The 25359-nt window shown below is 32.0% G+C and overlaps 3 protein-coding genes and 1 long non-coding RNA gene across 8 annotated transcripts; 2 read left to right on the top strand and 2 right to left on the bottom strand.

The window, feature by feature from the left end:
• Nucleotides 1–738: 738 nt before the first annotated feature.
• On the bottom strand, nt 739–3171 carry LOC128285105 (uncharacterized). The gene is made up of 2 exons (XR_008275516.1): nt 3086–3171; nt 739–898 (listed from the first exon to the last, which is right to left on the bottom strand). It is a non-coding gene; the product is annotated as an uncharacterized LOC128285105 (long non-coding RNA).
• A 3099-nt stretch (nt 3172–6270) lies between these two features.
• On the top strand, nt 6271–10928 carry LOC108476704 (mitochondrial carrier protein MTM1). Of its 2 annotated transcripts, none has more exons than XM_053022836.1 (11): nt 6271–6573; nt 6769–7046; nt 7136–7225; nt 7354–7482; nt 7656–7715; nt 7833–8003; nt 8224–8323; nt 9365–9456; nt 9600–9749; nt 9949–10007; nt 10359–10928. In XM_053022836.1, exons 2-11 carry the CDS (start codon nt 6774–6776, stop codon nt 10489–10491), a joined length of 1257 nt encoding a protein of 418 aa, XP_052878796.1. In that variant the 5' UTR covers nt 6271–6573; nt 6769–6773; the 3' UTR covers nt 10492–10928. The 2 variants fall into 2 exon arrangements, with proteins under 2 accessions (XP_052878796.1, XP_017634470.1); XM_017778981.2 differs by having other exon boundaries at nt 6273–6573; nt 6774–7046.
• A 630-nt stretch (nt 10929–11558) lies between these two features.
• LOC108476722 (uncharacterized) lies at nt 11559–14514 on the bottom strand. 4 transcript variants are annotated; one of them, XM_017779009.2, is made up of 4 exons: nt 14243–14514; nt 13338–13999; nt 12221–13235; nt 11559–12124 (listed from the first exon to the last, which is right to left on the bottom strand). In XM_017779009.2, the coding sequence occupies exons 2-4, from the start codon at nt 13984–13986 to the stop codon at nt 11938–11940; spliced, it is 1851 nt and encodes a 616-aa protein (XP_017634498.1). In that variant the 5' UTR covers nt 13987–13999; nt 14243–14514; the 3' UTR covers nt 11559–11937. The 4 variants fall into 4 exon arrangements, with proteins under 4 accessions (XP_017634498.1, XP_017634497.1, XP_017634499.1 ...); XM_017779008.2 differs by having other exon boundaries at nt 14263–14514; XM_017779010.2 differs by having other exon boundaries at nt 14374–14514.
• Nucleotides 14515–14961: 447 nt separating this feature from the next.
• LOC108478339 (dihydrofolate synthetase) lies at nt 14962–18077 on the top strand. The gene is made up of 10 exons (XM_017780792.2): nt 14962–15311; nt 15416–15513; nt 15604–15754; nt 15828–15890; nt 16033–16194; nt 16429–16620; nt 16739–16838; nt 17064–17195; nt 17349–17480; nt 17568–18077. The coding sequence occupies exons 1-10, from the start codon at nt 15042–15044 to the stop codon at nt 17918–17920; spliced, it is 1653 nt and encodes a 550-aa protein (XP_017636281.1). The 5' UTR covers nt 14962–15041; the 3' UTR covers nt 17921–18077.
• Nucleotides 18078–25359: the final 7282 nt, after the last annotated feature.

Raw genomic sequence — 25359 nt, 5'->3', positions numbered from 1 at the left:
ATAGTCATTGAAGCTCTGTACAGAGAGATATCTGATTCGTAATACACAAAGGTCAGAGTAGTCAAACCCTGAAACAGGGGAGATTTTAAATAATAAACTGTACTAATTGGCTTGACCAAAAATTCTAGAAAAAAATTGGTAAGTAGATATATGAGTATAAATTCAGAGAAAATTTACCGATTTGGATTTCGAGTTTTATAACTCGAGATATGAATTATTTAGCAACTATGACACAGTTGGACAGCTTGTCTGAAAAGTATTATATAAATTATCTAAATTTGGTTAAGTGCTCAAATAAGTTTAGTAGTGCCTTGTGCTCGACTCCGGCAACGGTCTCGGGTAAGGGGCGTTACATAGATGACCAACTAGGTAATTCAACATAGATTTTATTATTAGTCATATATCATGTGTATGGTATAGATTAAATCAATGTTTTTCCAATTTGATCATTTTTATTCTCTATACTTTCCGAGTTTGAAAATTTAATCTTAACTCAAATATTAATAATTAAGCATATGAATTGTTTTTTAGTGACTATTATGTAAAAAGTGCATTGTAACACCCTTCGCCCGTATCCCTCGCCGGAACAGGGTTCGAGGTGCTACCAGATTTAAACTCATCCATTTATATAAAACCAAACCGTTAAATTTTTTTATCAATTTTAAACTTTTCATACACACGTATATTATCCTTTAATCGGGCTTACAAGGCCCAAAATATTCATGAGGCATTATTAAATATTTACCAATATCTTAGTATTGTATCATTTACTTACTCAACTTTACAGCCCTATACATGCCATAGACTCGAAACACTAAGATTTACTTACGCCGATAGCGTAGACTTGACAATGTGATAATATCTCTGACAGCCTCCAACCCGAGCTAACCTGGCAACCCTAGGGAATATGGGAAAGAAAAGGGGAGTAAGCTTTACGCTTAGTAAGTTCATAAGAAAATAATAAGCAACTCATTAACAAGTTTTATCAATGTTTACAACATAATCACAAATTCACTACAAGTTGTCTTCATGAGCAATAGTCACTAAATTATTTATAACTGGAGCTACAAAACTCCAAATCAATTTTTGTTAATTTTCCTTGAAAATATACTCATATATCTTCCATCCATAAAATTTTCAAAATTTTAGGTTTGGCCAATCAATACCAGATTTTTCTTAAAGTTTCCCCTGTTTCACTGTTTGACTAATATGACCACTCTTCACTACGAATCAAATTTCTCATTGTATAGAATTCAAAATATGTTCTATTTGATTTCATTTGAAACTAGACTCATTAAGGAGTCTAAGCATATAAATTTTATCTTATAACCATTTTTGTAGAAATTATAATAATTTTCTAAAAAACAGAACAGGGGACCCGAAGTCATTTGACTCTATCCCACGCCACTTCAAATATCTCATTATCAGCAATTTTTTTGCTTACACGGTTTCTTTTACAAGAAACTAGACTCATTAAGCTTTAATTACATAAATTATTCAGCTTCTAACTCAACTCCAACAATTTATGGTAATTTTCCAAAATCACGTTATTGCTGCTATCTCAAGCATATTTATTACAAATTTACTCTTTCACACATTCTTTGCATTCACATTATTTAAACATGTATATCACCAATCAATTTCATCACATATCTATAATTTCACTCAAGCATAATATCAATACAATACAACATGCTGAATGATTTGCACACAACCGTTCAAATTAGCAATTATAAGATGATTCCGCACATAGTCCACCCTTATCGATAATTTACGATGGTTTTGCCCTTACTCACATATATGACATAGGCATTTTCACCTATGCTTCTCATTTCACATTCATGATTCAATTCCAATCGATCTAACATGCATAAGAATATATCACATACCTGGCCAACTTAATGCATTGAACAAATTCAATTGCCGATTTAACACAAGGTCTCATAGTCTTAGACTTTTATCAAATCACCGGCATTTAGCCTGCTAGGTTTTAAACCCGATAATATTATTCACCAGCTTAAAGCTTGCTAGGCTCAAAGCCCAAATATCACCATTATAAAGTCGTCTCATAAACAATTCATATAATATAACATGTATACCTGTTCACTTTGTTCTATTTAATCATTCAATCACAATTTATAATTTCCCTTTGAATCATTCGATATTTTGCACACTAAGTGTCATTCTCAATATCTCGCACACTAAGTGCCATTCTCAATATTTCGTACACTGAGTACCATATTTGATTGCCCCGCACACTAAGTGCCACATTTTGTCGATATGTCGTCAGACATTAAAATATTCATGTATATACAATTTATACAATATTAAAGCATTAGAAACATCAATTTAACAATGCTTATTGCATACGAACTTACTTGGCTAAATTGTAGAGATACCAAAGTTCAGGGGCATTTTGGTAATTGTCTTATTTTTCTCGATTTTCCACCCGATCTTGATCTAAATTAATAATTTCATTCAGTATATTAATTTAGACATTAAAACAACTCATTTCATACAATTTGGTCATTTTTGTCATTTTTACAAAATTACCCCTAAAGTTTTACTTTTATTCATTTTAGTCACTAAGCTCAAAACATGCAAATTAACCATTTTTAACCATAATTAAGCTTAGCCAAATGTTCATGGTATCAAAACAGTCCATAATTCACTTTATGGCAAAATTATAGTTTTGCCCCTAATATTTCAACTTCTTTACAATTTAGTCCCTATATCATAAAAATACAAATTCATGAAATTGAGTAAAAATCTACTATAGACGAATATCACTAGTGTCTCTAGCAGCCCACACATTTCATTTATTTTACATTTTAACCACAAAGTTTTCACATTTATCAATTTAGCCCTTAATTGTCAATTTCACAAAAATTCACTTAACAAAAAGTGTTTAACTATCAACAATGACTCATATTCTTCCATTAAACTTCAAAGCCCTATTATACTCATCAATGGAAAACATCAAACTATTCAATGGTTTTGCAAAATAGTCCCTTCATTAGATAGATTAAGCAACAACGATCCTGAAAATATAAAAATAATTAAAAACGGGACTAGAAATACCTACCATTAGATGAAAGTTGGAAGCTTCTTCCATGGCTTCTCAAGCCTTCATATTCGGCTGGTAAAAAGAGAATGAAAAAGATGACACCTTGATTCTTTTATTATATTCATTTTATTATAATTTTTAACCAATTTACAATATTAACCTTTATACACTTTATTTATTACACCAAATGCCAAGCCATCATATCCCACTATCTCTTTAATGGGCTAATTACCAAATAAGGACTTCTACTTTTAAGTTCTATATCTATTTAATACCTTTAGGTTATAAAACACAACTTTTGCACTTTACACAATTTAGTCCTTTTTGTTTAATTAACTATTGAAACGATAAAATTTTTCAACGAAACTTTAATACCATCTTATTGCCACTACGTAAATATTTATAAAAATATTTACGACTCAGTTTATAGAAACAAGGTCCCGATACCTCATTTTCTAAACCCACTTGACCTTAGGGTCATACCACTTGAACTTAATAAGTCGCTTATAAAACAAAAATCACAATATCAAAAATATTTTTTAAAATCACAATTAACTCGTAAATATTAAATATAATATTTACCAACCTACTCGTTCGGATTTGGTGGCCCCGAAACCACTGTTCTGATCAACCTTAAAAAAAAACGGGCTGTTACATGCATATTGACGTGCCATTTTACATATTATAATATGTTTTATGCATAATATTTAAAAAACAATAGAATTTAATAAATTTAACCATTACCGTTTAGTTAGGATTGTAATTTCAATATACAAAAATTTAAAAGAGCTAAAAATAATTAATTGACAAAATTTAACCTAACAACGATGAAGGCGAAGGAAGGAGTGCAAGTAGGAGCCCAACCCCAAAAAGTTTGAAAATTATGCTTTATATCTTTCAAAATTTATAAAATTTTAAGTTAAAAATTAGTAAAATTATAGTTTGTCCTCCGAAATTAATAAAATCTCGATTTAATCCTCTAAAACATTAAAAACTATAAATATATAAGTTAATATAAGAATAAAATTACATTTTAATTCTTATAAAATTATATAACTTAATCTCATCCTGAATAAATTCATGAATTCACCACTTATAATGAGGCTTAAGGGTTAAAAAATTCCTAAATAGTTTTTTTCCAAATAAGTCAATTAAGTCTGTTCACAAAATACACACACTATTAAGCTTGTGGTTGTAAATATTAAGCACTTGTTTAAGTTAGTATCACAAATTAACTGTGCATCAATTCAATTGTGTAATGTTTAAAATATCACTTCGATACAAAGTAAATTATTTAATTTTGAGAGTGTGCTTGTTATTTTATATCTTTTAAATTGGTCCTCAAACTTCAAAAAATTCTAACAACATCCCCAAACTACAAATGTTGTATCCATCAAGCCATTTCCTTATTAGATTCGTTATTTAACCATTAATCGACACGTAAAATCTTACGTGACGTAATTTGAAATGAATTTTTAAAAGAAAGTTAAAATGTTGTCACATGATTTTTAAAAGTAAAAACTAAAAATAGAGTAACACATGAAAAAAAAGAGTTTCAATGTTGGATAAAGCTTCTATAAAAGATTCTGAAACTTTAAAATCAATATATTTTTATACCATCCGTTTTACAATATTAATTTCCTTTAAAATTTTCATTTTAAATTACGGTACATAAAATATAATTTCAATAGTTTAAGAATGCAATTAAAATATTTTAAAATTTAAAGATTAATTTATAATAAAGGTCATAGTTTAGGGATGTCTAATACAATTAATTCTGAATAATTACACACACAAATTAAAATTTAAACTTAAACTTAAAATACATTTTTTTCAACATAAAATCACATTTGTTATATATATATATATAATATGTATTATGCCTTGAATGTTTATATTTTTTGTTAGGCAAAGAGTTATCTCTCACCAATAGAAATATCTTGAAGAAACAATAGACTTGCTTGCTAACACCAATCTTTTATTTTTATTTTTTTCGATTTCATGTGAGTTTCATAAAATAAAGAGATAAATAAATGAATATTTATAAATATTTTATATATAATTTATCGAGCTTTTAAAAATCTACAAATGAATTTAGGGTGTGACAAGTGTCACATTTATTTATAGGGAAATTATTTAATGCATTGTTACTGAAGTTTTTAGATTCCACAAGCAGAGCTAGAATTAATAACTGTCCTATAGGAATATAGTAAAAGAGTGAGTATTTGGTATGCGAACAATATATATATTTTTGTTTCATTTTTACTCCACAAGCAATTTTAAAAAATTGATATGTGTTATTTTTTTAAAATATTTTATTATACCCATATAGGACACTTGTCAACCTCCTCATTTTGCTTGCGGAGTTTAAAAACTCCACTAGGGTAACAAATAATTTCCTATAGTAAAATATTAAAAATATATTTAAAAATAAAAAAACATTTGTCAAATTTTAAAGGCTCATTGTAAAAAAAAAGATACACTACCAATATACCAAATATTAACTAGTATTTATATATATATTTTAATTTTTAACTACATTGTACAAGATACTTGCCACACCTTAAATTTAATTATGGAGTCTACAAATTTTTACACGTAATATACAGAATAATTTTCTAAATATAAATTACCTTAAAAGCTTTTGAGTAATCTCACGGTTGAAGTCTAATTTAGCCCATGAAAGAAAAATTATAAATAGTATATTTTAAAAATTCCTAAATTATAAATACAAATCTAGGAGATGATGTCAATTTCAGAGACCCAAATACGTATATGAGATAAAGAAACTAAAAGGAAAAAAGATTAAATGGTTCGAAAAAAAAGTATAAGGATTATTTATTTGAATTTTTCCTAAATTTTTATTTGAAATAATAATATAACATGTCAAGTTAATTTGTTGTTCACCATTAATGGTAATTAATGATTCAATGATTTAAATATAATAAAATAAATTATATTAATAATTATATCTTAATTTTCTAAATTTTGATAATTAAAATGTAATTTAAATCATATATAATGTAAATTTACTTTTTCTTTAAATAAATTCGTGACTATGCTATTCCTCTGTGTCTTTTTCAAACGTAATATTGAAAAAAACAAAACAAATATATCGTGATTGCGTGGCTAGAGTATGGACTGCCATATGGTTGCCTGCCATTAGGAGAAAAAGTGACGTTACATTAGGGTTTCACCAGTCTGAAATTTCTTATCCATGTTACGTTAGGGTTTTATCGACTCGCCGTTTTGGGCGCCTCGTTTCAAGCGCTGAATCGAAAGCCCTAGAAACATACTCAAGCGGCAAAACTTTCACCAGTAATAAATATAAGAAAAAAAGGAAAAAAAATTCCCTTCATTTTTAATAAAAAATAAAATTAAAGTTTTAAATTATTATTATTTTTTCACTTTTAACCATATAAAAAACCACTGTCGCTTTCGTAAATTCGCCCAAACGCGGCCCAAAGATAAGAGGGTTTTGTGCGTCTCTCGCTTTTTTTTTTCTGGTAAGCATTTTCCACTCAATTTTTTTTAATAATATTAATTTCCTCTTCCCCAAGGAATTCGGAAAAGCCTTTCAATTTTCTCTTCTTTTATCTTTTTTTAAAGTCAATAAAAATGTCCTGACATTAGGTTTTATGAGAATCAATTCCATCGTTTTGATTCTATTTTCACACTTTTGATTGTTTTTTTTTTTGGAGAGAAGATGCAAGCAATAGAGATGGCGGAAACACAGCGGCGAACACATAATCCATGGATGAGTTCGGAGCAATCCTCGAGAGTTGAAATCAACGGTCACGATTTGTCGATCATGGAACCGACGATAACGGACATAGTTGAGACTGAACTCGGTGAGCCTCAGGATCAGCATGATAACAGTACTACCAATTCGAATCTAGGGATCGGAGAACGAGCTTTCTCTGCTGCTGGTGCTGCCGTTTTGTCCGCCATCATCGTTAATCCGCTCGATGTTGTCAAGGTAGTGATAAACCACGTAATCAGTACAGTTTCCTTGCCGTTTAATTGTGGTTTGAAAATATTGCCATGTTTCTTTCTTGTAATTAACAGACAAGGTTGCAAGCTCAGGCTGCCGGCGTACCTTACTCACACCCGTTAAGTAATCTAATTGGTCGAATGGCGTATTTCGGACCAAATACGGTACCAGTGCAATCTATTCCCTCACTTTTGATATTCTGAGAAAGGAATTCTTTATGTTGTGTGTTTTAATCTTTTGATGCAATGTTAGATTGTGTTTAATTTTGTCATATATGAATATGTTGAATTAGATGTTTGCTGATTTAAGATGTTCACCATCTTGCACCCGTGCTGGAGTCCATGGAACTGTATCAATTTGTCCTCCTGATTGTTTTCGGTACAAAGGAACATTAGATGTCTTCAACAAGATTATACGCCAGGTCGGTGCTGCAATGCAGTCATCTTATATAACTTGTTGATAAGATTGTTGTAATAACCTAAAGTGGTTAATTCTTTATCTTAACAATACATGTGACTGAGTATGTTTTCCTTTAGGCATTTGTTTGTGTTTACTACTATTTTCAAACGCATAACAGGATAATATTTTCTGCAGGAGGGGTTTTCTAGGTTGTGGAGAGGAACTAATGCAGGTCTTGCTTTGGCTGTACCAACAGTGAGTTCCCATTTCCATTAACAAACCTTACAGCAGTTGAAGAAAGCATTTTTGCATGCAAACATCATGCACTGATATCAATAGAGTTTTTTGACAGTTGCTTACATTTCTGTACAGGTGGGAATCTATTTACCTTGCTACGACATATTCCGCAACTGGATGGAGGGGATTGCAGCACAATATATGCCTAGTGCAACACCATATGCCCCTTTGTTTGCTGGATCTTTGGCAAGGTCATTAGCTTGTGCAACGTGTTACCCTATTGAACTTGCTAGAACTCGCATGCAGGTAATTTTGATGTTAATTTGTTTACTGAACTATTTAATTTGTATTTTCATGGTAAAAGTGATTGTATTGCTATTGCTGGTATTTAATGCTACTATGTTTTTCCTTTTTGACAAAAATAGGTTTGTTATTGCTTTGCTTTAAAAATTGAATATCTGTCAGTTCGTAGATACCTTTTGTATTGTTTCATCTAATTCATTTTTGTGTTCTGTTTTAATCACAGGCATTTAAAGACACTCAGATCGGAAAGAAGCCTCCTGGAGTTTTTAATACCCTTCTAGGAGTTGTCTCTGATGTCAAGGGCAGAAACCCTCAGAGCAGTTGTAAGTTACTCTACGGAATACCTGTTTCTGGTTATTGTTACTTTTTCAGCATTTTAAGATTAGCCTTTTGGGAATATACTTTTTCCCTTTGTCTTTTTACTTTCTATGTCCTAAACATCAAAAATTTCATAATTCATTGTTGTTGTGGTGTTGCGCCCTAGTGCCTGACAACTAAAGTGCCTCTAACCCTTTCAAGTGAGGCGCATTTGATCAGCTACAGAGCTAATGCATTTTGACACTTTTTATTATGGCAGTAGGTGCAAAGAAGCTTGCCTGATTGAAGTTCTAGTTAATTTCTTTTGTTTCTAACTTCTTTTCATTAGCTATAGCTTTCTAGTAAGAAATAAGATATTAAACTCTCTGCCTCTCAATATTTGAGTATTAAACAATAGAAATGTGTCAGTAAGGAAGTCGTGCACATTTTAACAAAAGAAAATTAAAATTTTGGATATTTTGTTAATAAACTAGACTACTCTTTAGAGTTCATTATCATAATTTATACCTTAAGCTTTACTGCACATGCATATTGTGCCTTCACCCACGTGGGTTTTCTGTTTGTGCCTTACACCTCAAGCAATATAAAATTAGAGTGTGCCTTGTGCCTTTAACTTGTATTTCTGCAACTCTTCAGCAGTTCCAGGTGTGAAAGTTTATAGCAAATTGAGAAACTGATGTATGAGGTTTAAGCTTAATGGATATGGTAATTGCAGGCTAATATGTTCTTATATAGATGGTTTAACATGCCAACATGATGACTTGTGTCTGTTATTATTACTTTGGTGGAGTCATACTTAATAAACGAGTGTTTTTTTCCTTCCATTTTATTAGAATTGAGTTTCATCCTAAATGATCACTGTATAAATAAGCGACACCAGTGGCTTCTGAGAAAACAAATATGGCAATTTTTGTATGCTCCTGGCTCATTTCCATAAGAATGGCAGTCTAATTGTTACTGAATGGGCATTTTGCTGTCATAATAAGACAACAAAATCCTTTTCCTCCACAATTCTAATAATGGTTTTTTTATGTTTCCCTTGACAGTGCAAGGGTATCGTGTCTTATGGACTGGCATGGGAGCACAGCTTGCTCGTGATGTTCCTTTCTCAGGAATTTGTTGGTCAACCCTTGAGCCTGTGAGTTCCCACTTCTTAGAACTCCTATAGTTTACCCCCCTTCCACAACCACCAGCAGTAAAGTTTCAAGGAAACCCATTGGCGTTTTCAAGTGAATACATGCCAACAACTGAATTTCTTGGTTTATGTACCTATTACTGCAGATCAGGAGAAAACTTCTGGGTTTGGTGGGTGAAGAATCCAATGTCGCTACTGTCCTTGGGGCAAATTTTTCTGCTGGGTTTTTTGCTGGAAGCCTTGCTGCTGCTGCTACCTGTCCTCTAGATGTTGCTAAAACTCGAAGGCAGATAGAGGTTTGTCTCCTTCAAAAGCTAATGGATGGTTCTTGAATATTGCTTCCTGTTGACTTTATGCCATATGCATTACCCAGTTAGTAGTTACTTTTGGTACATATTGAGCATTTTTGTTTTACCCCTGTAAGTACAAAGTTAATGAACTAGACTATGCTGTTTTATATATTCTAAAATATGCCATCTTTGTTGTAATTTTCAGAAGGACCCTTTGAGGGCATTGCGAATGACAACGCGACAGACACTGATGGAAGTTTGGAGGTATCTTTCTAACCCACTGTTAATTGAATTAAGCATCTTTGATGGAGATGTTACGCATGCATGATACGGTTCCATTTCCAAGCCTCAAACTTGCCCTATGACTACGAATAAGTTGTGAATAAAGCTTTCTGTGGCAGCAATATGCTTGAGAAACGATTTTGTGTTGATAGAAATGAAAAAACTCGGATAGCATTAAACATTAAATTGCGTATGATCATGGAATTTAAATTGTTTTATGTTTGTCTATTGCTTGGTTGTGCTAAGAACCTATTACGTTGATAGATTCAAGCTGTAACTTGTATAATTCGGGAAGAGTTGTTACTTATGGACCTATACATTTGTTTGGAACAGGGATGGAGGGATGAAGGGGCTTTTTACAGGAGTGGGTCCTCGAGTAGGCCGTGCCGGCCCTTCAGTTGGGATCGTGGTTTCATTTTATGAAGTAGTGAAGTATGTTCTACATAACCGTTACGCAAGTTCATGACCCACAAGAGCCAGCTGATCCCAGTTTTCTGGTCTACTAAGAATTTTGCTTCATCAAGGACTTGAAAATTTTGATTGGATAAAGGATACAAGTAGCAGCAGGAATATATGCTCTGATAATATGCAATTTTGGTGGTGTAGATTCCTTTGTGTAGGTCTTTGGACGTTTATAACTTTTTAAATGTGGAATATACAAGCATACACCACAGATTGTCGGTAATAACAAAGCGGGTTCATCGCTGTAAATCCTTAATCTAGGTCTCCAAAGCTCACAAAGTTAGCACGTTATTTTTTTCATTTCTTGCAAAATTTTGTTTTGTCGTGTTACTTTTGTTTCTCAAGGCTCAAAGTCGAGCGGAAATTTTGATTCTTGGATTTTATTTTAATTTTTGCTGAGGTGGCCTCAGTTCAATATAGTTTCCCCCTTGAAGAAATAAAGAGACTAATTTTATTTTTTTATTTTAGTTTATACAGATATTGTGATTGGTTTTGATCTCTCACTCTTATGCTTGAAATATATCATATCATGTATTTATATAAAATACGGACTAGTTAATAATTCACATAAAAGTTTTTTGAAGCATTCATGTATAAAATGGAAATGGCTTAATAAGGTACCTGGGTTTTTTTTTTTTTTTTTAATATTTGTATTCAACAAAATAAATATCATTTTAGTATTTAAAAGTGGTTATGTTAATTTTGTCTAATTTATTCAAGCTTTTAAGGTTGATATGATAACAATTCATAATTAATTAATGATTATTAAGTCGTTCCTAAAATTGAAAGAAAATTTACGACCATTGAAGAGCATTCAGTATATTAAACTTGAAATTAAACAATTTTATAAAATCAATAAATTATGAAATTTTTGTACCAAAATAAATAAATTATGAAAATTCAAATTCAAAATTTTAAGTTCTTTTTTCAATAACGTGTATTTAAAAAAAATTGTCAAACCCAAATAATACCAAAAGATATATAAAGCCAATATATATTTATGTTGTTCTTTTTCATATTCTGATAACCAGTGGCAATTGATTGATATCCATACCCACTTCTTCATCTATGTTTCTATAAACAAGCAGCAAGCTTCTATCTTTTTAGTGCCTCCCTCCATTTTATGCGGGGCAATGATACATATAACTGACTGCAGAGTTCTCTAATAAGTTTATCGAACATATAGCCCATAGTCATAAGCAAAAAGCAACAGAAAGCAAAAGCTATAAACCTTATTAGATACAAGATAAAGTTTACATACAGTCTGTCCTAAGATTCACCTAAGCTATAAACCTGACATTCGAAAGTTTTACCTATGTTAGCCATGTGACGTGTCCTCGACGATAACATATTAGTATCTAACAGCGAACGAGAACGATAAATAACCAAAAACAACATTCCCTAGCTCTCGAGTTCAGATATCTTTTAAATCAATTACTTGCAGAGAACCTTAAGGAGGAAGAAAATACGGATCCTCTTTGCTTTTGTAGATCTCAAACAACTGCTTAGAATATTTTGTTGCCAAATTTCTACACAACTCGACTGCATTCCGATCATATGCTTCCAATTCCTTCAGGGATTTCATTAAATCACCTTGCGGATCACCATCGGTCAGAAACTCCGCCAACGTACAGCCCCTTAAGACAGTACAAATTCCAGCATATAGATATCAGCCGCTGTGCAAAATATGACAATGATGTTCATCTAAATCATAAACTTACAAGTTCATATACCTGTAGGCGTCGATTTTATTAAAACCTCTCTGATTTTGGCACAAGGCTGCCTTGGAAAGTTTCTCCCCTGATGTTTGTTGCCGGTAAAGAGCACATACAGCTTTCATGCAAAGTTCGGGATCCTTACCAAAGGCTGCGAGCATTTCCCCCTCGAATTTCCAATCCGATTTATGATCCTTTTTCCTTTTAAGTTGAGAAATAATCATGTCGAAATCCACTTCATCATTCGAGTCACTAGAGACATCTTCTTGTCCACTACGAGCATCGTTGCAATCGGAACCATCTTGCAGCGAGTCACTACAACTATCGTCACAATTGGTAGTGTCGGTGTCCTCAACAATAAAACCATTAAGACTATCGCTGTCACTCTCACTGTCTGACCCAATCTTGTCTGAACCGTCATCTTCAACATCCTCAGTTGTAGGGGTTCGTTTGCAGAATTCACTTTCACTTTCCTTCCTAGATGAGCACCTTTTTACTCCTTCAGATTGTCTAAGTGATACTAGTCTCCGCTTTCGAGGGGTAAAACTACCTCGGGTGGTAGCAGCAGGAACTGCTTCCTCGTGATGCATCTTCCTGAGTGTCGCAATTGGAACATTATCATCATCACTCTCGGTGTCACTAGTAAAAACATTAGAGGCTCGTTTTCTTTTGGAGACTGCAATAAATGAACCAGTATCCTCTTTTCCTTCCTGGTTCTGATCAGTAATCGTCCTGGTTTCGATTTCACTATCCACAATTCCTTCTATTTCGTGTTTACCATCCACATCTTCCCAGTTACTTGTCAAAGGTATTTCATCGTGGACCAAATTAAGTTCATCATCAGTATCATGAATATCAATTATAATGACTGAAGCAGGTTTAACACCAGCCGGGGTGGAAGGAGCCATCTGTTTACCGGGGCTTCTTTCCTCTCGAAATGGCAACAATCTTTTAACTCGTTTACTACTCTCAATTCCGTGATCTCCCTTCTCAAAAGTGAAAAGCTTATACGGTGTGTCATTACAAGGTGTCCCTGAAACAAAAACAAACACCAAAATTGAAGATGACGATTGTAAATCATTAAATACATGTCACTATGAAAACCACAGAATACCGAGAAAAGAATCATCATTACCGGCTGGTTGTAGATTTCCGATGCCTTTACCAGGGGAAACCAGAGTAGGTGCAGAATCCATGAAACTCACTGCTTTGTCTACGGCTGGCAAGTCGTTTGAAGTCACTCCATCTTTTGATTTAACTCCTTCATTCATCATATCAACTGGCCGCTCCGTGCTTTTCAAAACCGAGCTTTCTTGCAGCCGTGACATCAATGATTCTAATTCCATGAACTTCAACTTCCAAAACTCGGCCTCGTTTTGAGCCTTACTCTTCTCACATTCCAAAACCTTATTATCCGCCATCAGCTTAAAAACCATATCTTCCTCATCGCTCTCTTCGGTCAAATCAACAGCTCCCTCAATCAGCCCTTTCCCTCCATAACCACCTACCATCCGGTCGCCTACTTCATTATTCCGACCCCTCAAGACCTTAATTTCATCCTGAAGAGCAAGATGCGCGGCTTCTAATGACCTGAATCGAGTCTCGAGTACTTCGTACTCGCTTTTCCTCATTCGAACCTCCGATTCCAACTCTAAACACCTCGTTTCGGCTTTCTTGCTCCTCGATTCCAATTCACTACACCTACAATTTCCCACCCCTCCATCATAAACAAAATCGGTTTTCGGAACGTTTTCATCAGCTTCCTCCAAATTTATCTCCATCATCAACTTCAACCACCTATAGCACCAAAGACAAATTTCTTTTTATAGTTTCTTCAACAATTAGCTATTACTAGAGCAAAAACCCTAGTTATATTAAAGAAAATTTCCTCAGAAAAACAATAATTAACAAAATGCAAAAAGAATAAAAAAGAAGCCACAAATCTTCTACTTTTGCTAGGTTTTTTAGAATGCTAAACAAGGGAAACAGTATAACAAGTATATTTCAGAACAAAATAAAAATTCTCCTCCTTTTAAAAACCTGAATTTTCCCTTTCTTACTTCTAACTTTCTTTGATCAAATTTCTCGGGAACCAAACAGAAAGTGAGTGAAAACAAAGCAAAACTAAAAATTTACAAGCAAAGATGGAAACTTAAAGTGCAAGTTTTCACCAAAATAAAAAAGAGTAAAAATGCAAGTCCTTTCGCTCTCTCGATTTACAGTTCTTTTTTATAAAATTTAGTGGGGAATAATTAAAGGGAAGAATTGTAATTTGTAAGAGACCGAGATTTTGGTGATTTAAAAGATCAGTAACGTATGATGTTAACACGTTTCAAATTACTATTAATTATTAATAATTAAAAAAGGGTTAATATAAATTTTAGTCTCTAAAGGTATCAGTTATGTGCATTTTGGTACCTACTTTTTTTCTATTTTGATAAATGAACTCGACAAATAGGTCTGTTTAGTTAGTAAACTTGGGTGTTATCAAAATTTGAGGTGAAACTCTAGATTGTTTCATATTGTTACCTGAAATTTTAAAATGATCTTTTTAAGTTCTGACAAGATCTTAGGATGATAATGTCATCAAATTTTTATTTTTGTCAAGTTGAAGGACTAAATGGGCATAACTACCAAGTTTAAGAACCAAAGTGAAAAAAAAAGTGCAGTACCAAATTTGACCTAATTGATAAGTTCAGGGATTAAAAGTTATGTTAACCCTTAATAAATAATAACTACGTATTAAAGAAGCCAATGAAACGACGTCATTTGGGATTGCGTTAAAGGGAGTGCAGCATCTTTTTCCTGGGAACAAACGGAAAATCCCCCCAAAAAAGGAATGCAAATCCGTAAGCTTATCGTCAGCCAACGCTCTACTCTCACTCACAGAAAACCGTTGTCAAACTTCCATTTGGAATCGAAACAATGGCTCTCGACGTTCACGGAGGAGCCGGAGCTCGAAGGTTTTATCCAGTTCATCGATTCCCTCAAAAACTACGAGAAATCCGGCGTCCCTAAAGACGCCGGTACCGATTCCGATGATGGGTTCGATTTGGGCCGAATGAAACGCCTTATGACCCGACTTGGCAACCCGCTATCCAAATTCAAGGTCCGTCCTCTTCCTTTTCAATAAATTATGTTCCTTTTCTTCCATTTTCAAATCAATGCTGACAATATATATATATATATATATATAATGAAATGATTATATAGAGTGTTCATATTGCTGGGACAAAGGGAAAAGGATCCACTGCAGCTTATTTATCGAACATCTTACGCTCTGAAGGTTATTCTGTTGGTTGTTATACTAGGTGTGTTTTATGTTTGCTTTCTTCATATTTGGTTGTCGTTTTGGATGATATTGCAGCACTGTAATTTATATATGTTTTGTTTTTAAGCAGTCCACATATGCTTAGTATAAGAGAACGTATGTCAGTAGGAAAAATGGGGAAGCCAGTGTCTTCCAATGCATTGAATTGCCTCTTCCATAGTATTAAACGAAGTCTCAACGAAGCTATTGTGCGCGAAAATGGATGTCTTAGTCACTTCGAGGTTCGTACATATTGAGATTTTTCGTATCTATTAATATCTTTTTGTTGGATATAAGCTAACATGTTTTTCTCAGGTTCTTACTGCAGTGGCATTCGCTTTATTTGCCCAAGAGAATGTGGATATTGCAATCATAGAGGTGGTTTTTATTTGCCTAATGAATCTTCTTTACAGCACCTTTGGGTGTGTATGCGTGTGCGGGGCGCAAGTAGTTGTGTCTGCCTTCATGTTGGACTTACTGTTCCTTTTTTTTCTTGTTTGGTTTGATTGTAATGAGACAGGCTGGTTTAGGGGGTGCTAGGGATGCTACGAATGTTATTTCTAGTTCGGAACTTGATGCGTCGATTGTAACGACTATAGGTGAGGAACATTTGGCTGCGCTCGGGGGTTCTTTGGAAAGCATTGCAATGGCAAAAGCTGGAATCATTAAACATGGTCGTCCAGTTAGGTGATTTTCCCTGAAAAACAGTTTTGTTTGATGTCAGTGTGTGCTTTTTGAGCTCGTCATTTAGTACCTTTCTTAATCAGGACCATGGATTCAAATCAAAACTTTGGTACATGATGTTCTTTTTCTTCATATATATATGCATGCGTCAAAACCAATGGATTGTTGCTTGATGGGTTGATTTTGTATTGGTTTTGAGATATAATGTCTGTTTAATGGTTCTAATTTTCAGGTGATTTTAGGCGGGCCTTTTCTTCCCCACATTGATCGCATTCTTCGTGATAGAGCATCTTCAATGTTGTCACCTATTGTATCAGCATCTGATGCTCGAGTTAGAACATCCATAAAAGGAATTGGCACGTTTAAGGGCAGACCTTCTCAAAGCTGTGACTTGGTGATAGAACTTGACCATGGCTCACAGTCGGTATGTTCTTTCAAGCCTTACACTGCAAATAACTTGAGTGCTTTTAACTTGATGCGTTGATCATAACGACGATAGGTGAGTAACATTTTCATGAACTTATATTGTTTAATCTACACAGTCCATAGAGTTACGTGATCTAAACCTGTCGATGCTTGGAACTCATCAACTTCAAAATGCAGTAACTGCAACATGCACGGCACTATGCCTGCGCAACGAAGGTAGGTGCTTAATCTTCACTATTCTGATGGCTTGATTTCTACTGATGCCAGCATCATAGAAATTCGTGAGTAGCCCAGCAAACTAAACTTTAGGTAATGATAAAGCATGAATACTATGTGGGAATAAGTCATCAAGGCCTTGTTAAGTCCAGTTAAGTTTTTCTTTTTTGGGTTCTCTTTTATCATTTCTTATTGTTTCTTTGGATAATTTTGTGCATGCTTCAGGATGGAGAATCTCGAACGGATCTATTAGGGCTGGCTTGGAGAATACATTCTTGCCAGGAAGAAGCCAATTTCTGACGTCCAAAGAAGCTGAGAAGTTAGGATTATCGGGATCAACAGTATTACTCGATGGAGGTTTAGTCCTCTTGATTTCCTTTGTTTTCTATTTCTAGCTTTAGACGAGAAGAGAAATTAGGATTAACTGCCTATTCTCGTAATCATTCAGCTTATATGAACTTGTCATTCTCCTGGAAGGACTTCTCACGGTGTACTTATGTTGTTTTTCAGCTCACACGAAAGACTCTGCAAAAGCTTTATTGGAAACAATACAAACGACGTTTCCGGATTCACAATTGGCTATTGTTGTTGCTATGGCTAGTGACAAAGACCATTTAGCATTTGCTAAAGAGTTCCTTTCAGGTTTAAACTGACACCTCATAAACTCTAGAATGGGGTATCATTAGTACTTGATAAATTTAACTCCGATTTTTACCATTACTCTCTCAGGTAAACAACTAGAGGCAGTCTTCCTAACAGAAGCCGACATAGCTGGTGGCACATCACGGACGACCTCGGCAACCGCTTTAAGAGATTGTTGGATACAAGCTTCCAGAGAATTGGGCATTGAAGTTCTTCACGATAGAATGACACGGTTTAGAGAACTGTTTGAGGACAACTTCATTTCCTCGACAAGGGACTCGAAACATGAAACCATACTTGCTGCCCAGAACTCGCTATCGGATTCCTTGAGGTTTGCTAATCAAATTCTTAGAGAAAGAACGAGGAATGAGCCAGGTATTCTCGTGGTCACCGGATCTCTGCATATTGTTTCACTGGTATTAGCTTCTCTTAATAGGTAATGGTATTGGCTCAATAAACTTTTTACTAGTCACACTTTGCTATTGCTTTGCATGCCAGAATCAGATTTTTTTTTTTTTTGAACAATCTCATTATGTAATAAATATATTTATTAAAATTTTATAATAAAATTGAAATGGTGAAGTTAAATGTTTAAAATTCATTGTCATAGGTTCAAATCTCAATAATTCATGTTGGCTTTGACACCTTCGTATATTCCTATTATATCATGGTTTTTTTACGTGTCGAGTCCAAAATTTCCAAAGCCGAACAGCACTCAGTTTTCAGGACAAACCCGGAGCACCTTGGCATCGAAATTTTGTCTGTCCGGAGCTAGAAAGACTGCCTGTACCCCATCAAGGTTAGGCTGAATAGCTATGCGACAGAAATTGTTGGGGCTTGAATTGAAAAATAAGCAATTTGCGGGTTTTCTTTCTTATTCCGGACCAGTTAACCGACCAGCCGATCCTATGACCTTAATAATTCGTATTCATACATTTCTATTTTATCATGTTTCCAAAATTTCCAAAACCAAACAGCATTCGGTTTTCAGGTCAAGCCCCGGACCGCCTCCGCATCGAATTGTCAGTCCGAAACCTGAAAAGACTTTCTGTTCAACTCCGTATCCCATCAAAGTTTGTTGGGCCTTGTTTAAGAAAACAAACAAACGAGAACCATATGGAAAACGGAACAATCAATTTGCAGGTTCTCTCCCTTACTCCCGATCGGCTGGTTTCAATAACTATGACCAAAGTTTCTTAACCAAAAGGCATTCAGTTTTTAGGTCAAGCTCAGACCACCTTGGTGTCGAAATTGTTGGGCCGGAACAGCTATGGGCAGAAGTGGTTGGGCCTTATATCAGAAAGCGAAGAAAGTTGAAAACGCAGTTGAAGCAGTAAAACAAAAACATGAGTAACATTAAGAAATAGAGGCCCCATGTGTTGGAAGATATTCCTGCATGAAAAATAGAAGGGTGTAGGCGGAGTAAGAGTGGGCCTTTAAAACACTAAATTTTCCATCTCCGCCCACAACTCCATCATTACGACCGATCTCACTGGTCGCCATCATCCACACCCACATGAAAACCAAATTTCAAACAACGTCTTCATTTTTTGTTCTTTCGTTTGCTAGTGTATAAAACATGCCAAAAGGGCTCGCCAACCATGGGGCATTTAAAGCTGGTTTTCGAGCCATCTCAATCCCCATAATTTACGTAATCTCCATGATAGCTCTCCACCCTCAAAACCATTCACACTTTATTTTTTTTGGAAAATAAAAAATGGCTCCACTTCTTAATAACCTTAACAGAAAAAAAATCCAACCCGGAATTAAATCGTTTAGTTGGTCATTGCAATTACTTTAAAAGAAATGGATTCGAAATCTTATTATGGGGGTGAAGGTGACATTACATCGACGACATTTCCGACGTCTCAGAGTGAATTATGATGGGAAATAACACTGTGACACTGTTGGCCGTCGCTTTTTTTTTTTTTTTTTGCATTGTAGTTTGGTTTTTTGTTTGTTTGTTTGTTTGTTTGGCTTTTTTCTTCAGACTTAACTGTTTGTTGTCCATTGATGTTCATTCGATTGGTTCTGTGTGTTCTGTTTTTGGAATTCTGTAATTTTATTTTCGTTAATCGAATACATTTCGAAATTCTAACCAATTTAATGCTCTGCTTCATTTAATTGAGATAGTATTTAACATACTAAAATTCAACAACTCATAATTACCCATAGTTCCAACAAATCCATTAATTCCTTAACTTTTGTTTATTAAATGAGTTCTAAATAAAATATAAATTTATCCTTTAAATATATATATATATATATTTTATTCTATTTTAATATAATTCCATGTTAAATTCCATTAATATAATTGTATCATAAATTGCAATCACAAAATAAATCTTTTCAACAACTATACTTAAAATTAATCATTATAAAACTGATATATTAATGTCTATACTATAATAAATATATACAAAGTTTGCATATAATGGGATTAGAAAATTACTTTGAGTTTCTAGATGAATCATTAAAATTTTGGAGAGTTAAAAAGTGCAATTTTACCATTAAGCTGACTTATAATTTGATAAACTTTAAAGGGACTAAAAGGCATATTTACGATTTGGGTGGAGGGATCAAAGTCATTGCCTGCCCCTCCTATTTACGCCATTGGACATATGAACTAAGAACTCAGACATAATTTACGTAGAATGAGACATAAATCTAGTATCTTAAAGTTCTCATGGTCTTAACCTTGCCATTAGGTTAAGGCCTTGTAGAGGGGGCCAACAGCATAGAGAGAAACCTACAAAATATTGTTCATTAGAAGGTTATATTATCCTTGATGGGCTCGTTAAGCGTCTAAAAAGGTGGATCATGCAGACACACATAGTCACTCATCAAGAAAATCTCAATATTTTCTTTTAATGGGATTTAAAATTGTCCGTTACAGCATATACAATATTTATGAGTAACTAAACTACCACTTAAGCTAGCAATGATAATTATATTTTATTTTTCTCATCTCCTTTTACATTTTATTTCTTGTTTAAATTTTTTTATGTAAATACATAATGAATGTTTAACAATTTAATTATAATTTGAGATAAAATTATTATAATTTTTTTCATTAAGGTTTAATTTTATATAAAATAATTTGATAAATTTATCTCAAGGTTATAGTTGCTTAAAAATTCATTTAAAATATTTAATTTAAGTTCAAGCTAAATGTATTTTCTATGAAAGAAGTAAGTATATTTAAATACATAGCACCTCAATATGCAATTAAATTTTCATTATTTTAATTAAAACTAGAGAGTTAAATAAACTGAATAGAAAAATATATAAAATAAAAATAAAAATAAGAATATAATTATATTTTATTTTAAATTTACTTAATAAATACGAAAATTTATCTTTAAAATTAAAAAAAATCAAAATTCTTAAAACTATAATAGTAAAAATATTTTACACTTGAAGGGTAAGTAAGTTTTATCTTAAAAAGTTACCAAAAGAAATGAAAAAGAAAGAAAGTCCATTAAATGAGTTTACATCTTAAATGCTAAAAAGGGTGGACAGTACATTGAAGTCCTACGAAGATTTTGGGGACTCCAAAAACAGGTTATTTTGTAGCACTCAATTGCTGTTTTTTTTTTTTTTTTACTTTGATTTGAATTTTGGGATTCTTTTACCCCATTAATATTACCTTTTCTTTAAAAAAAAAAAAAGTAGATAAGGTAGAGGAGACATTTAATTTCACACAAAAACTTTTATTTCTTCCTTCTTATATGTTTCATTGTTGGGTCTGACACATTTTATGTATGGGTAGGGCCAATCTTTTGCATTCCAATTCTTGCAATCCACACAACATTTTCAATTTTCAAGTTTAAAATAAAATATTTAAAGAAAAGTGAATAGATGGCCTAAAATTTTAAAACCTTCAAAGTTTATCGGTTTTATTTTAGTTTTAGTTTTACTTTTAAAAGTTATGTTGTAATATTTATTTTTTAAATTTTTTATTTTAAATTATATTATATAATATTTGACGTGTCATTTAACAGTTAAATTAATTGTTTAAATTATTGAATAATTTGATTAGTATAACATTAATAATTTGAGAATGTAATTAAAATATTTTGAAATTTGAAAATTAATTTAAAATAAGAATTGTAATTTAAAAATATTTGGTACAATTAACTCATTTTATATTGTTGTTGTTGTTTTTTTAATTTTGAATTGGATTAGTATGGTGGAAAATATTTATAATCGTATTTTTTCAAAAGCAAAATTTTGATGCAACTTCTTTTTATCACTAAAAGCTATTCACTTTACTCTTGAAATATCATAAAATATCCATATTTTTACAACATTACATTTTAAAATATAATTATGTCTAAAAGTGACAATTGACAAATAATTTTTGTCTAATTTTATTTTCAATCTCTATACTTTTTATACATTTGAAATTTAATTTTTCTATTTTCAATCCCAATATTTTAGTTTGATTTAATTATTGAAAGATCATCTAAGGAATTCCATTAAATTTGATTACATGGCACTGTTATTTTTAGAGTTTACAAGTGCAAATACAATGCAATAATCATAGTATAATCACGAGCACAATATAATTACAAATAGATGTCTAAGCAACTACAACATTGAACCAAACTAATAAAAAAGTTCAAATGGCCTAAGAAAGAGAGTAATCCGGAGAAAACTATCTCACCAAATTAAAACTTAGACATAATAGCAACACATGCTGGGATTGGAGATCCACACACAACAATTGTGCATGATGAGATCGGAAGCTAGATACATAAGGACCCAAGTCCTCTGTCTCTGCCTTTGCTTGCAATACCAATGTCTCGTTGGCAAATATAAGGCATTATTAACGTAAACAAAAAAATAAATAAATTTGCTCAAATGGCCAATTATTGACCTTTATGCTTATCTGAAACAATGTTGAAAAACCTTACACTTATAGATTCACTATTGGAAATCTTACCGTCACAGATTCAATTCAACAATTGTATTTACTTATCTGGCTTTTAAAGTGTATAATATTGACCACGAGAGCAATTCTTTTCTAAATGCCACAAAGTCCAGTTACGCGAAAGTTGTTTAATAGTATTGTCAATCGGACATTGTTTATTAAATAAAAATTGTAAAGGGATTAAATTTTTGGATTAAAAGTAAAGAAACTAAATTTCAAATATGTAAAGGAAATAGGACTTCAGAACATAATTAAATCATGTTCTTCTTTTTTCTCTCCACTGTTTAACTGAATTTCATGGAGTTCATAAGGACTTTAATAGCAATGGTGAAAGAATTTGGACCCGATTGGTTCTGATCTAATTAAATTTGATAGAGTTTGATTCTTTTTAAAAAAAATTAGGTTTTGAGGCAGGTCTAATTCTTCAATTAGTTGGATTAGGTCGAAATTAGGTTTAGAAAAAAAAAAAACCTATATGTTGAAAATATGAAATTGACAATTTGGTACCAGAGGGAGTGCCTACTCCCTTGCCTACCAAATCGGTGTGGAGACAGTTTCTATATTTAAATGATGGCAATTTATTGAACCTTATACCTGCGTTATGTTGATTATATGGTAAATATCTAACACATTATGGATGATCATTTCTTCTTAGGAAGACAAATATTGGTAATTGATTTGGATCAAAATTTTTTAAAATAATCCTTTGAATAAAGGACTTTGGATTGGATCGTGGATCTCCTGATGAGCTACCATAAGTCCTTATTTACTTATTATTATATTGTATTACTCTTATGATATTAGTATTTTATTAAAATTGTATTAGATCTTCTTTTGTAAGCAATTTTCGAAATCAATGTCCATATATTTAAGAGGCTTGCCTAGATAAATTATGTAAACATCTTCTTGTGTCTTGTGTTGTGCTATTTTTGGTCTTAACAACGTCCTTTTTGCTAACGCTATCATGTCTTGAGACAATTATCAATATAGCCTTATACATAATATTAGTTTAAAATATATGATATTTAGCTTGGCTAATATACTAAAAACATCCTTAAGTAATTAAACTTTAGTTAAACAAGCCCTTATACTATTTTATAGTTAAATAAGTCCCTAAATTATGATTTTTACCCATGAAAGTCTTTGATTTTAATATTAAAATAAAAATATTTTTAAAATAGTTAAACTAATTTACATTTAATGCTTATTAAATTAAAAAACAAAATAATTTTAAAACTAAAATAAAATAATATTTTAAAATTTATTGAAAGTATGACACTCAATTATTCTTTTAAATTTTTGTTAATGCTAAAAGGCGTGTAATTTATATTTCATAATCGACAATAATTTAACTAAAAATCAAAATTTTTTATTTTAATAAAAACTTTTATGAATAAAAATAATAAATTAGAGATTTATTTAACTAAAAAATAGTTTAAAGCTTATTTAACTACCAATCGAGTTGAAGAGGGAAAAAAAAAAAAGAGAGAAAATTTAATTTAAAATGGAGGAATTAAAGTCGGGTGGAGTGGGAAAAAACCGCCCGGGGCTGAACCGTAGCCATCTCTGGGTTTTGGTGTTGAAGTTGGAGATAGGGACATGACATTAAAAGTAAACGAAATGGAAATCTAAATGAAGATATGTGAAGGGCCTAATGGGACCCATCGTTGTCCCTCCAATCAATCTCAACCGTAGGATACCATATTTTATAAACCCACCCTTTGTAGTACATAATAATGTCATAAATATTATAATCGACGGATTTAAATAACAGCAGTACAATTAAATTCAACTGCATTAACATACATTCCTTGCTAACTATCTAAATCATGTGACATATATAATCAATTTTTTTTATAAAATAAAGTCAATTATCTATTATAAAAACCATATTATATAAAATATTTTTTGAATATGATATTATAAGAGAGAAAAAGTGGAGTAATGTAAAGGTCATATATTTCGTGTGTGCTAATAAATGATATGTTTCAGATTGGGAAGTAAATGAAGCTGTAGAATAGAGGCCCCACTCTTATTTAATTTCCTCTTTATTATTATTATAATTATTATTATGCACTTTTGATTTCAAATTTTGTCTCATTTTCCTCCTTTTTTTTTTTACCTGTGCCTCATTAATTACATATAGTATATTATATTTGGGTTTCTCAAATTCAAATTTAATTAAAAAATTTTGAATTTTGAATTTTTGTTGGTTTTTTTTTTTTTAAAAATATTTTTATATAGGAAAGTTTAATTTCTTAATTTATAAAGATACAAAGTTGATAATGAATTAAATGTTTCAATTTGTTTATAATTATTGATATAGATGGTAGGGTTTTTGTTACTAAAGATGGATTATTTAAGACATCACAATAGCTACAAAAAGATGTAGCAGTTTTCACTTTACATTTGAGACATCATCATGTTTGTCCCTATATGTTAGTACTCTTGAAATATTGATAGATAAAGATGTTTTATATATTCCTAAAATAGCTTCATGCATGCATGCAATTTATATGTATATATGATTACAATTTTGTGACATCCATGTGCATTTTCAACATAGTTTTTCCTTGTAATTTTGTATTAGTTTTAAAGATAGAATTAGGGATGATAAGGGGCAAATCATATCAAAATTAGGATTTTATTATTATTATTTATTTAATCGTATAAAAACTATCTAACGAAATCAATGAAAAGTAGTTAATGTGTTATGATAATACTATGTTATATATGTTCAAAAAATTAAGTAAATATATATATAATTAGTTATAAAATTAATGTAAGGAAATTTTTCTTTTTCTTTTTTTTTTTTATGGTGCAAGTTTGATCAAAACCCGAATCATATTGCTACGAAGTTGATTGAAAAATTTCCACCCTTATAAGATCAGATCGAAACACCTCTAGATAGAACAACTTAATTAATTTTCACAAGCCAAAGTA

This window comes from Gossypium arboreum, chromosome 12, assembly GCF_025698485.1.
Source record: "Gossypium arboreum isolate Shixiya-1 chromosome 12, ASM2569848v2, whole genome shotgun sequence".
In the NCBI taxonomy this organism is placed as follows: domain Eukaryota; kingdom Viridiplantae; phylum Streptophyta; class Magnoliopsida; order Malvales; family Malvaceae; genus Gossypium; species Gossypium arboreum.
This window is presented reverse-complemented; position numbering and strand designations above follow the sequence as displayed.

Bases quoted from the DNA above. Each gene is read 5' to 3' on its own strand.
- LOC108476704 (XM_053022836.1), top strand. From the start codon at position 6,774: ATGCAAGCAATAGAGATGGCGGAAACACAGCGGCGAACACATAATCCA. The intron at 7,047-7,135 runs GTAGTGATAAAC...TGTAATTAACAG, and splicing joins ATCCGCTCGATGTTGTCAAG to ACAAGGTTGCAAGCTCAGGC. The intron at 7,483-7,655 runs GTCGGTGCTGCA...TATTTTCTGCAG, and splicing joins TCAACAAGATTATACGCCAG to GAGGGGTTTTCTAGGTTGTG.
- LOC108476722 (XM_017779007.2), bottom strand. From the start codon at position 13,986: ATGATGGAGATAAATTTGGAGGAAGCTGATGAAAACGTTCCGAAAACC. The intron at 13,236-13,337 runs GTAATGATGATT...TTTTTGTTTCAG, and splicing joins CGGAAATCTACAACCAGCCG to GGACACCTTGTAATGACACA. The intron at 12,125-12,220 runs GTATATGAACTT...TACTGTCTTAAG, and splicing joins AATAAAATCGACGCCTACAG to GGGCTGTACGTTGGCGGAGT.
- LOC108478339 (XM_017780792.2), top strand. From the start codon at position 15,042: ATGCAAATCCGTAAGCTTATCGTCAGCCAACGCTCTACTCTCACTCAC. The intron at 15,312-15,415 runs GTCCGTCCTCTT...ATGATTATATAG, and splicing joins ACCCGCTATCCAAATTCAAG to AGTGTTCATATTGCTGGGAC. The intron at 15,755-15,827 runs GTTCGTACATAT...TGTTTTTCTCAG, and splicing joins GATGTCTTAGTCACTTCGAG to GTTCTTACTGCAGTGGCATT.